The 12,286-nt window shown below is 47.5% G+C and overlaps 2 protein-coding genes and 1 non-coding gene across 19 annotated transcripts in view; 2 read left to right on the plus strand and 1 right to left on the minus strand.

Moving 5' to 3' along the window:
• The window catches only part of huwe1 (HECT, UBA and WWE domain containing E3 ubiquitin protein ligase 1), a 62,938-nt gene extending 59,676 nt beyond the window's left edge, over window positions 1–3,262 (plus strand). For all 16 annotated transcript variants that reach the window (XM_061256677.1, XM_061256666.1, XM_061256680.1 and 13 more), the window contains exons 75-80: window positions 469–756; window positions 1,051–1,156; window positions 1,329–1,446; window positions 1,691–1,872; window positions 2,148–2,338; window positions 2,545–3,262. In XM_061256677.1, the coding sequence (XP_061112661.1) occupies window positions 469–756; window positions 1,051–1,156; window positions 1,329–1,446; window positions 1,691–1,872; window positions 2,148–2,338; window positions 2,545–2,647 (988 nt within the window). In that variant the 3' untranslated portion in view covers window positions 2,648–3,262. The remainder of the gene's footprint in view (window positions 1–468; window positions 757–1,050; window positions 1,157–1,328; window positions 1,447–1,690; window positions 1,873–2,147; window positions 2,339–2,544) is intronic.
• A 1,394-nt stretch (window positions 3,263–4,656) lies between these two features.
• Window positions 4,657–7,480, plus strand: hsd17b10 (hydroxysteroid (17-beta) dehydrogenase 10). 2 transcript variants are annotated; one of them, XM_061258590.1, is made up of 6 exons: window positions 4,657–4,941; window positions 5,560–5,724; window positions 5,948–6,112; window positions 6,551–6,679; window positions 6,857–6,965; window positions 7,226–7,480. In XM_061258590.1, exons 1-6 carry the CDS (start codon window positions 4,918–4,920, stop codon window positions 7,414–7,416), a joined length of 783 nt encoding a protein of 260 aa, XP_061114574.1. In that variant the 5' UTR covers window positions 4,657–4,917; the 3' UTR covers window positions 7,417–7,480. The 2 variants fall into 2 exon arrangements, with proteins under 2 accessions (XP_061114574.1, XP_061114575.1); XM_061258591.1 differs by lacking the exon at window positions 4,657–4,941 and adding an exon at window positions 4,943–5,073.
• A 3,215-nt stretch (window positions 7,481–10,695) lies between these two features.
• trnah-gug (transfer RNA histidin (anticodon GUG)) lies at window positions 10,696–10,767 on the minus strand. Its single transcript has one exon. It is a non-coding gene; the product is annotated as a tRNA-His (tRNA).
• Window positions 10,768–12,286: the final 1,519 nt, after the last annotated feature.

Consider the following 12,286-nt stretch of genomic DNA (forward strand, 5'->3'; position numbering starts at 1 on the left):
CTGACCGCACTCTCATCACATTCACTATGGTTACACCCCCCACTCGGTCTGCTTGCTTCCAGGGTTTCTTCCTACCTCTCTTTCAGGGAGTTTCCTTACATTTCCTTTGTGGGGGTTTAGGCCAGGGCAAAAAATGAAGTTACAAATCCTTCATAAAATATGCTGTATGAATTAAAATCTCATTTTGATTTGTTTGGAAGCTGTACGCACTCCCCAAATTGACCGCACTCACTTCAGAAATATACTGAAGGAGTTTATGCAATGCTTGGTCCTTCTCAGATTTGTCACTTTCGTGTTAACTGGTTTAACCCTCTCTTCTATGTTTTATTACCTGAACACTTGCAACATTGTAAGGTGTGGTCATGAACATGAACCGGTCGCCACCTTAAATCCTTTCCACTTGGGTCACAGTAACTGATAAGTAAATGCTGATAGTATGAGTGGATAAGACGTCTTTTCCTCTCTCAGGTACATAGTGTTCGAGGGAGAGGAGGGCCAGGACGCCGGGGGTCTCCTGAGGGAGTGGTACATGATCATTTCTCGGGAGATGTTCAACCCCATGTACGCCCTGTTCCGCACCTCGCCCGGGGACCGCGTCACCTACACCATCAACCCCTCCTCCCACTGCAACCCCAACCACCTCAGCTACTTCAAGTTTGTGGGCCGCGTGGTGGCCAAGGCCGTCTACGACAACCGACTGCTGGAGTGCTACTTCACCCGCAGCTTCTACAAGCACATCCTGGGGAAGAGCGTCAGGTACGCTGGTCTCAGATCAGTCCTGAAGTTCAGTCCGCAGACCCGGCGCGCTGGTCTCGGATCAGTCCTGAAGTTCAGTCCGCAGACCCGGCGCGCTGGTCTCGGATCAGTCCTGAAGTTCAGTCCGCAGACCCGGCGCGCTGGTCTCGCATCTTTGACTGATTTCAGCGTTGTGTTGTTGGGTTGTGTTGATGCTAATGTAATGGCAGTAACTGTTACTGGGATCAGGAGTTTGGTGGGGCAGGGTGACTAATGGTTATCGCAAAGACACGTTTAAACACATTTCCTCTTCAGGTACACTGACATGGAGAGTGAGGACTATCACTTCTACCAGGGCCTGGTCTACCTGTTGGAGAACGATGTATCCACCTTGGGCTATGAGCTGACGTTCAGCACAGAGGTAAGCAACACCCTTGCCCCTCTGCTCCATTCCGTCTCTTCCCCTTTCTTCTGTTCTCTGTTCTTGTGCCATGGGAAGCTTGACATTGACCTCTACCCCAGCTTCATGGCTGTCAAACAGACCTTCATTCTGGAAGCCCCTCATCCCCCCTCTCTTTCTCTCGCTCCCTCAGGTCCAGGAGTTTGGAGTGTGTGAGGTGAGGGACCTGAAGCTCAACGGGGCGAACATCCTGGTGACGGAGGAGAACAAGAAGGAGTACGTCCACCTGGTGTGTCAGATGAAGATGACAGGTGAGGCTGCTACAAACACTGCCGCCCAGCTCTCAGGGTCCCTGAGCGCTGTCCTCTTGTGCTTCCCTGAATTTCCCTGAGCTCTTAAATGTGTTGAGCGTTCCCCTGAGCACTGCTGAAGGCTCCGGCTCAGCGTGATGCTCCCCAGCCGCAGTCCTGAGGGGTGTTCGCCGGGAGTCATCCCAGACGAGGGCTCCCCTCCCGGCAGCAGTAAGCAGCGGCCGTTTCTCTCTCTCCCTCTCAGGCGCCATTCGGAAACAGCTAGCCGCCTTCCTGGAGGGCTTCTACGAGATCATCCCCAAGAGGCTGATCTCCATCTTCACCGAGCAGGAGCTGGAGCTGCTGATCTCCGGCCTGCCCACCATCGACATCGACGACCTGAAGGCCAACACAGAGTACCACAAGTACCAGTCCAGTTCCATACAGGTGCGCGCCTCTACACCTCCGCACTGATGCGCCTTCAGTATTCTGACTGTGATAACCTCACCTGTCCTGCTTCCTACATAGATCGACTGCATACTTAAGTAATGGCATACACTTGCAAGTACACACTTGAATAATGGTATTCGTCTGTAAATATACACGTGAATAATGGTACCTGTCAGTGCACAATAGTAATGGTCCACTCACTGTCTCTGAACATACTTGTGTCCAGATCTTCACTGTGTGGTTTCTAATCCAGTCTGCCCTCCTCCCTTCAGATTCAGTGGTTCTGGCGGGCCTTGCGGTCGTTTGACCAGGCGGACCGCGCCAAGTTCCTGCAGTTCGTGACGGGCACATCCAAAGTGCCTCTGCAGGGTTTCGCTGCCCTGGAGGGCATGAACGGCATCCAGAAGTTCCAGATTCACCGCGATGACCGCTCCACTGACCGGTTACCTTCCGCCCACACCTGGTAATGCACACACACCTGACTCCAAATCTTACACTTCAGTTTAATTTGAATTGATTAATTAATCGTACTGCCTGAACTTTTTAAAAACCATACATTCAGTAAAACCCTGCTGCATCTGTGTTGACAGAATTACCATCCAGTGTTAATCTTCAGGAACCCTTTAGTCACAAAATGGCTGACTTCCTTCCTCCTCTCTTCCCTTTCAGCTTTAACCAGCTGGACCTGCCAGCCTATGAGAGCTATGAGAAGCTGAGACACATGCTGCTGCTGGCCATTCAGGAGTGTTCGGAGGGCTTCGGGCTGGCCTAGACACGTAGACTGTTCACACGCACAGACACACACAGGCACACACACATGAAAACGCACACACACACACATTTGAGCGCACGCACAGATACTGGTCTGAATTCTGAGACACACTGAAGTCACACAGACATGACGTGTGAGAGAGCCACAAGTTTTGAACTGTTGTACATTCACCTAAACTTCACCCAGACGAATCAGACGCCCATGGAGACGCACACGCAAACACAGACATGGACACGCGTGTGCAAACACTGTCGAGGCATTTACCGGAGCGCTCTTCTCAACGGCCCAGACACACTGGTATCTTATAAGTCAACCACATCAGATTGCCTAGCGCATACAGCCACATACTGACACGCAGACTCATGTAGTGTCCTTGTGTGTCTGAGTGTCTCTCTCCCTCCCTGATTAAAACTGCAAACCTGAGAAGAGAGATTGAGGAGACTTGGACTAATATTAAGATTTTTTTTTTCCTATTTTGTTTTTCTTTGTGCGAAAGATTTGGGGGAGTATATTATACTTACTAATTGTTTTTTTTTTTTTTTTTTTTCGCCTGTGTAAAATGGAGAAGGGGTTTTGTGTGTGAGCGCCATGGTTATAAAATTTTTGGAGGAAAAAGAGCCTTTGTTGTAATTTTTTTTCTTTTTTTTTTTTCAAATTTGAAATGTCTTGAAGTGACTTTACTAGCCTTGAAAATGGAGGGATATTTTTGTGGATAAAGACTGATTTTATCTATTAAGGAATAAAAGAAGGAAGGAAGAAGGGGGGGGTGAAGAATGAAATGGAGGAGAAAAAAAAATGTAAGGACTTCTCAAACTGCCGTGCTGTGGGGGCGTTTTTTGAGCAAGGACGAAGAAGAGAACCTGTGAAGGAGAAGAGAACCGGGATGAAAAAGCCGGACGGGCTGTGTGGCTGCGGGACCTGCTGATCCTGTCTGGAGCCTTTCTAACGCAACAAAAACAGCAGGGGGAGGGTGGCTGTGTTTGGGAGCTTTTTGGGCGGGGGGGGCGGGAGGGTTGTATCATGGTGGGAGGGGGGAGGGGGGGTTGGGCCTAGACTAAACAAATTAATACATAAATAAAATGGAGTTGAATGGAGTGAAATGAGTTTATTAACTGTGTTACAACATGACATACCCGTGTGGCAATATTTGTGCTCAACTGAAGTTTTTTAAACTAAGGGTTTTTTTTGCATTTATCGCCCTCAGTGGTTTCACTCGGACATTTCCGCTTCAACCAAATGGGTCCAGACTGTTACTCAATAGATTTGTTGGCGTGTGTCTGGTATTGAGACCTGTGAAGGAGTATTTGTCAGATTTCTTGGTGTCAGGCCTCTGCGTATTCTGACATGAGTTAATGCAGCCATCTACTTGCCATAGACCAGTGGTCTCCATCCCTGATCCTGGAGAGCTATGGGGTCTGCTGGTTTTCGTTGTTACTCTGCACTTAATCCATCAGTTACAGCAGTTAATTACACAGTTACTCACCTCACCTGGTTACATGGGTCTCAACAGGGTGCTACTTTTACGGTGAAAACAAAAACCGGCAGACCCAGGACCAGGGTTGGAGACCCCTGCCATAGACCGAATAGATAAGGGCTCTGCGATTCTGGTCCTGGAGAGCCACAGATTGTGCTGGTTTTTACTCTGAACTTCATCAATTTGAGCAATTGATTGCACAGTTGACTTGCTTCATCTGATTACTTGGGTCTGAATTTTCTGCTGTTTTTAACAAAAGCCAGCCGAGCTTATCGCTCTCTATGACCAGGGTTGCAGAGCCCCTGTACTGGACCTATTATTAAAGTTCTCACACCTTGCAGGGAAAGGCTAAATAAAACAATTTTGTTAGACCGTGTATTGATTGTGCACTTCGGTCTTCAATTTAGCAAGTGCTATATTTCCACTTTCATTCAGCTATGCATAATATGGATTCCGTGCCAGCTGTGCTAACTCATCCAATAACTTACTGGCTATGAGTAAGGGATCTTTAAATCCCATAAATGTGTGAGGTTAATGGCTGTAGGGCAGCAGTTTGCATAGCTCCATCGCACAACTAGTGTATAGACGATTGTGACTGCAGACAATGGACGACGCAACTGCATAATATAAAAAAAAAAAGGCACTTGGCACGCTACATCGTCTGCGTGATGTGTACGCCATCAATGTGCGACATAAGCAGAGCCAATACGTAAGGGAGGGCGGCGTGGAAGCGGCGCTCCTGAGTGGTTCGGAGAAAGTGCAGAGGACCCTGAGTTACCGTCGGCAGCGTGTGAAAATGGCGAACATTCGGAGTGTCAAGGTGAGAAGCGGACTGAAAGAAATAAGTTATTCTGTTGAAAACGTAGTGTGACCATCTTCAAGACATTATAACGTTTCAGTTTGACAAGCTGATCTGCATACGTGTGCAAATGTGTCTGATAGTGACAGCAAGGTATCCAACTCGCTAATAAGCCTCATTCTGCCAGGCTCTTATACGCTAACGTTAGTGTTGGCTAACTAGCAGCTTTCTTGCCAACTATTAAGCCCCTCGAACCCAACGCGCTGTATTAAGCGTGTGATACGAAGGTAGATAAGTTACATGGTTGCAGTGCTAGCTTGGTTGTTAAGTTATGTTCATCGTATTTGTAGCCTGTAACCTGTATGGCTGAAACGGTCTTAAGTGGAAATGCGTAAAATGTTCTGTGCAAGTCGTGTACAGAATTTCTTGAATAAAGCACAATGAACAATATTGTAACCACTGCATACAAGGAAGCTATGAACTATGTAGTACATTGCTGTGTTAACTGGCGCTGACCTCTGTGATGTGGTCCCAAGTTATTCTCAGCTCAGGTTGTTATTTTCCATGGCTCTCCTCTGCCTGCTGCATCTCCCACCTTACACGTTATGCTCTCTCTTTTGTAATGTCCTCCTCTCTCAGGGTATGGTGGGGCTAGTCACAGGAGGGGCCTCTGGACTGGGGAGGGCCACGGTGGAACGGTTGGTGAATATGGGGGGCAGCGCCGTGATCCTGGACCTGCCGAGTTCGGACGGAGAGAGCGTGGCGCAGAGTTTGGGGGACCGATGTGCCTTTGCTCCCGCGGACGTGAGTACCGCTAACGCTAATCCCGCTAACGCTAATCCCGCTGGAATTTTACGATGGTCCATGGTCCCTATGACCCTAAAGCAAATGCAAAAATAAATATGGCACAAAGTAGTGTCTTATGGACTGCAAGTGCTCGTTTACTGAACTGCATGCATGACATGTAGGGCACAACCGCACTGATCCACTCAAGCAATGTTGTCAGCTTGCCTTTCTGTTGCTGCAGGTCACCTCGGAGTCAGATGTGCTCTCTGCCGTGTCTCTTGCCCGTGAGAAGTTTGGCCGCCTGGACCTTGCAGTGAACTGTGCTGGAATCGCTGTGGCTGCCAAGACCTACAACTTCAAGAAGCACCAGGCCCACAGCCTAGAGGATTTCACCAGAGTCATTACTGTGAGTGTCCCTCACTACTCCCCATAGTGCTCCCTGCTATCTCATACTGCCCCCTACTGCCCCACACTGCCCCACACTGCCCCCTACTGCCCCCTACTGCCCCATACAGTGCCCCTACTGCCCCACACTGCCCCAGAGTGCTCGCTACTGTTCCCCCAAACTCTCCCTTACTGTACCACTCCGTATACACTCTTACAGCACCCTCCAACCGTCTGCCCCACAGCACCCATACGACCTCCACGCGCTGCACTTGCCACCCACTGCCCCAAATGGCTGCCTGCTCTACCACACAGCACCCTCGCAATTGTCGCTTGCCTATATACGGAATATCTTTGTTATATGAAAATGTCTGTTAACCACTCCAATTTACTGTTTGTGAAGCAGTATGGTAGCACTTGCCCGTATCAGGTGTTAATCGTGCGCTTACCTGTGTGTCAGGTGAACATTGCGGGCACCTTCAATGTGATCCGGCTGTCCGTGGCAGCGATGTGTGAGAATGAGTGCGACGCTGACGGCCACCGGGGCTGCATCATCAACACGGCCAGCGTGGCAGCGTACGACGGACAGGTACGTCTGACCACGGGCAGTCATACCTGTGGAGCCACCCCTCTCCTCGTATTCTAAATTCTGCTTATATTCAAAGTATGTTCAGTGTCCTATTGAGATATAATGTATGGACCCCCCCCCCACCCCATTGCTGTTCTTGGGCTCAGTGTACGTCTCCCTCTCTCGCCCCCACCCCAGGTTGGTCAGGCGGCGTACTCCGCCTCTAAAGGAGGGATCGTAGCGATGACGCTCCCCATCGCCCGCGACTTGGCGTCCAATGGGATCCGCGTGGTCACCATAGCCCCCGGTCAGTCAGTGCACAAACACGCACACAGACAGACGCATAGGTGTGCGCACACAGACTATTACATGCATACAGGCTATCACGCACACACGTGTGCACATGCGCGCACAGACAGACGCATAGGTGTGCGCACACACATGGCGCATAGCTTTATGCACTAGTGTCCAGATCCATTTGCAGTGAGTGCACACACAGTTTTGCCAACACATGCACAGAAACCCTCTGGTTGACCCTGTAGCCCTGTTTGTGTCCTCTTTCCACAGGCCTGTTCTCCACGCCTCTCCTGTCTGGGCTTCCTGAGAAGGTGCGCACCTTCCTGGCTCGCCAGGTGCCCTTCCCCTCCCGCCTCGGGGACCCGGCCGAGTTCGCTCACCTTGTGACCTCGGTGGCCGAGAACCCCATGATCAACGGAGAGGTCATCCGGCTGGACGGAGCCATCCGCATGCAGCCTTGAGAGAGAGACGGCGGGGAAGGACAGACAGAGAGAGAGAGGGAGGGGAAGGACAGACGGAGAGAGAGGGAGGGAGGGAGGGGAAGGACAGACAGAGAGAGAGCGGGAGGGGAAGGACAGACAGAGAGAGAGAGGGAGGGGAAGGACAGACAGAGAGAGAGAGGGAGGGGAAGGACAGACAGACAGACAGACAGACAGAGAGAGAGAGGGAGGGAGCGGGGTGGGAGAGAGAAGGGAGGGGGAGAGAGAGAGGAATGCGGGCTGCTTCTTGGCACGTCCTCGTTTAGTAGCACGACATCCGGACCTTACGTCATGTTGTGAGACTACCTACCCAGAAATCCACAATGCCGTTGGTCCAGCTGTGTGATGCATGTGATGTGTCCCGGTGCTCAAGTGCATTAGCAGAGTGGAGAATCGCAGCTTCTTTTTCAGTCCTTTCTGTTGGAAGAGTTCTTAAGTGAAGAGGCCCAGATGCAGACGCTCAGTAATGGCGTGCGCCGCGTCTGCAACACGGGCCTGTCCCCATCCAATCCTTCCTTCCTCTGGCTTTCTGCTCCGTGAATCCAGTGCTGCGCAGTGGCTCTGGCCTCCCGCCTTGCTGCAGGGTGCCGAGTGGGTTTTAGAGGTGTCTAGAGTACAGTGCCTTGTGTGTGCACATATGAGCGTTTCCTGTGGGCTTTTTTTAGCTTCCTCCTCTTCAGTGCAGCCCGCACGTTTGTCTGAGGCACAGAGTTGTCCGTCCTCCATTCTGTCTCCAAACACATCCCGCATCCCTCGTTCCCACGCACATACACTTTATTAGGTACACCTTTCTAGTACTGGGTAGGACCTCCCTTTGCCCTCAGAACGGCCTGAGTGTTTGGTCTGAACAACGACCTTGCTGCTACAATATTGGCAATTATCTTTGCAAGTTGGTGTACAGGTGTACCTAATAAAGTGGTCACATTTCCCCAACCCCACACAAAACACACATCATTTTCCCTTTCACTCTCCTCCTTGCCCCTTCCCTTTTATCTCTCTATCCCCATTGGCTGTCTGTCTGCCCTTTTGTGTCCCCCACCTGTGGGAGTTGAGTGGGTGGTGCCATGTCTAAATGTGTTCAGTGTCATGCCTGGAGCCTTGGCTCTGTCTTCTGGGGGTCTTGTTGTCATTGACAACTCAGGGACTTTGTTGACCAGACTGAATTTAGAGTTTGCCCCCCCCCCCCCATCTCATATCTCATCACTGTCATGGTTCCATAATTATTACTGAGAAAGCAGAAATGATGCCTATTATTAAAAGCTTTGACTAGGTTAACTGCCCACATCTCGATGGTCATAGTGTTCATGATTTTAAAAAATGACCAACGAATTGTACAGATGATAAATTGCTCAATCACTGGATTGGTAATTTTGCTTTGGTCTCCTGATGTTCTTTTGGGTGGGGTAGAGTTTGAGTAGCATATAGTGGTATTTGTATCTTATTCTCAAACAACCACTTCAGTTTCCTTACTCAAATCAATGTTTCTGAAAAGAAAGATGTAGTTTACTGATTCGCACAATAAATACTGTTTCTGAGTCATTTGATCGTAAAATCATTTTTGAACACTGGAAATGCAGGTATTTCAGAAAAAGCTCTTCATGTTGCTAGAAATCATGTGGAGCGTCTTTGCACCCAATCCGCTACTTGATTGCCAAATCTGTTTTTACCATGTCTGGTTGCACTCCTTCCAAAACTACACAAACACATACTATACACAACTATACAAACACATGCTATACACAACTATACAAACACATGTTATACACAACTATACAAACACATGCTATACACAACTATACAAACACATGCTATACACAACTATACAAACACATGCTATACACAGCTATACAAACACAGTACATATAGAATGTAGAGGCTCACTGTTTGAAAGATAGCTGCTTGGGTGTGCCGGCCTTGTGATTCAGACGAGCTCATAGTCATCTTATGATTCTTGACCTCTACATTTAGAAGCCTCCAGGGAACAATGGGCCTCATGCAAGAGCAAATTTGTATTGTTACTGTAAATTTATCTTACTTTTTTAGTACAAAGGGTTGGATTCACAAACACTCCCAACTTCATGAAACTGTCCTAAATAACCATATAGACATGATGAATCCCTGCCTCTTCTTAAATGAGTGAATGTGCATGAGAATTGTGAATTGACATGATTGACCCCCCAAAAATACCACGTAAGGCTAGGTGTGTGCGGGAAATTCAGTCATAAAAATGGCTTCAAACGCCCAAGATATCCATGCTAAACGTATATACGGTACTGTAGGGGGGTTTTGTCGGATAGACGGTACTGTAGGGGGGGTTTGTCCGATAGACGGCCAATGGGATCAACCAGAACAAGGGATGTAGTCAACCACGTAGTCAGCACCTGATTGGGTAGACCGCGTTCATTGGTTTTGGCAAAACATAACAATATGGTGGACTGTAGATACATTTTTTGTATTCCTCCTAAACATTCCACTCAACTACATTTCTGAAAACAGTCAGAAATAAGCAATGCTTAATGAATCTTGATTTGTATTTGATCTACAACACTGTTTGATCTGAGCTGTGAGCCTGGCAAGCTGTGCTGACATGCCCTGCAAGGCTCTCCAAAGAAAATGAATAGAATGCGTTGTTTACATGATTTGTTGGAACCACAAGACAATTGATGAATCGTATGAAGATTCTGGGGTGGGGTACCCCACTGTTGCCCTCAAAGGACCCACTCGCTGGTGGAACAAATTGCATCGTCTATGCATTCAGATATAAGGTAAAAATAAAAAAGGAAAAAAAACTTCTCAGATATGATGGTTTAATTTAACAGCATAGTTATAATACAAAATATACAGGTTATGCAAATGGACATGACATGTAATATATTTGCTATATACACCCAGTAATCACTTTATTAGGTAGACCTGTACACCAGCAACTAAATGAATAAAAACATGAAGACGAGGAGCAGCTGTTTTTCGGACCAAATGTCAGAATGGGTAGGAAAAAAATGCTCACTGAGTGTATAATGTATGGGTGTCTATCTTTACATTTATTTAAACCCCATTTATTCAATACCCAATTAGATTGTGCTGATTAACAAGCTACAAAATTCTCAAAAACCCCAAGGGTCAGTTTCATAGGCACAGATTAAGCCCAGTCCTAGATGAAATTCAAAGCTTTGGGATTCAGTACAAACTCCCTGCAGCTAAATTCCCCACCAATGGGAGGAAAAAAGTTAAGCCCCAACTGCCGTTTCAGGATTTTCATCCTGCCGTGACCCGGATTCGAACCGGGGTTGCTGCGGCCACAACGCAGAGTACTAACCACTATACGATCACGGCGAGCTACTAGGGACATGAAAACCCGCTGGTCAGGAAGGCCCTAAATTCAGGCAGCTGTCATCAGGGACGTAAATGTATACGTTTTTATAACAGGCCTTGTGTTTACAACGTAGCACCTATAAACCATTGAATCACTTACAAGCACGCCAGATAGTTCTACAGTGGTTTTAGGAGCAACTAATATATACCACAATATTAAGCCCCTTCACATCTACGGCAGCCATTTTGTTCCAGGATGCTCATCATCACGCATGCAAATCATATAAAGTTTTCGGTTGATGATGGGACACGGAGTCACAAATGTGCAGCTTCAATCTGTACTGCACCTCCCGTTGTGCTCTTGCACAACCTTTTGAATGTTCCCCATTTGCGGGAAAGAGTCTAATTTGGGAGATTAATTTGGTGGCAATCCGGGTGAAATGAAATAACCTCTCTGATACCAATGGCTACACATACTCATCGAATTAAACAAGTGATAAAAAACAATCTCTTGCGACGAGCTCTGTGCTCTATTAAAGTATCAGAACCGGGAATGTCAGAAGCAGTAGCCTCAGCTAACTTAACTCTTCAGTAAAACATTTGTCCATTCTTGGGTAAATGATTCGTTTAGCTCGTTGACGTTCCTGTAACCTTTATCTAGATTTAATTCTAAAAGATCTTTACATTCTGGGAACAAAGCACTGAAGCAGGACTTCAATTCAACCTATAGGAACCAATGTAATCAGTGACTGCTAAAACATTTTCGCGCAAGTTCATATCGATGGGTAACGGTTTGTGCATTTTATTCGATTGCATTTTCTTTCCACCAGGGGTCGATGGTCTTCTACAAGCATTTGCTCCAGAGATGCAAAAATTCACAAATCATGTTGAGTGAAGACAGTTGACATCCCTTTCACCGGCAAGGTAACATTAGTCTGTCCTCAGACATCCTTCATATTCACAGACCTTTCATCACTGCCTTTTATGCCTTCAAGGCCAGTTTCCTTCTGACTATATGACTGCTCTGTTGCAGTATATAAATACAACTAACACAGATATATAGCTATTTAGTGCTATATATTATATATTTCATTGTCTCAACTCCACAGCTATCATATGGGTGATCTTATGTTAACTTTTGTTTCTTACAGCTGCTGGAAAGGAACACTGGTGCCTATGCAAGCTGTAATCAGGAGACGGGATCAAGGTCTCCTCCACCCCTTGATGTCAGTGAAGATGTGTAAGAGTATGGGGTACACCCCCCAGCTCCCTACAGGGTACCCCCACTGCCCTCATATGCACTGTGATAGACACGCTTCAGCAATGCTGGGGCTCGCCACACATCGCACACACACATCGCACATTTTGATGTAGGTCATCTCTAAAGAACACTGTGTTCTGTGTGAAAGAGAGGGGAGGGACACGGTTAAATGAGGGAGAGTTGGATGACACTTCATTTGAATCTTTTCTCACTGTGATTAGTGTTAAATGAAATATTTTTCCTTGTTAAATGTAATTAATACAAGGTTTTTTTTTTGGT

This window comes from Conger conger, chromosome 10 (genome assembly GCF_963514075.1).
Source record: "Conger conger chromosome 10, fConCon1.1, whole genome shotgun sequence".
Taxonomy (NCBI): Eukaryota; Metazoa; Chordata; class Actinopteri; order Anguilliformes; family Congridae; genus Conger; species Conger conger.

What these genes read in the sequence shown, in the direction of transcription:
- hsd17b10 (XM_061258590.1), top strand. Translation starts at nt 4,918, where the DNA reads ATGGCGAACATTCGGAGTGTCAAG. An exon ending in TGGCAGCGTACGACGGACAG is followed by an intron (nt 6,680 to 6,856) that starts GTACGTCTGACC and finishes CCCCCACCCCAG; the next exon opens with GTTGGTCAGGCGGCGTACTC. An exon ending in CGTGGTCACCATAGCCCCCG is followed by an intron (nt 6,966 to 7,225) that starts GTCAGTCAGTGC and finishes CTCTTTCCACAG; the next exon opens with GCCTGTTCTCCACGCCTCTC.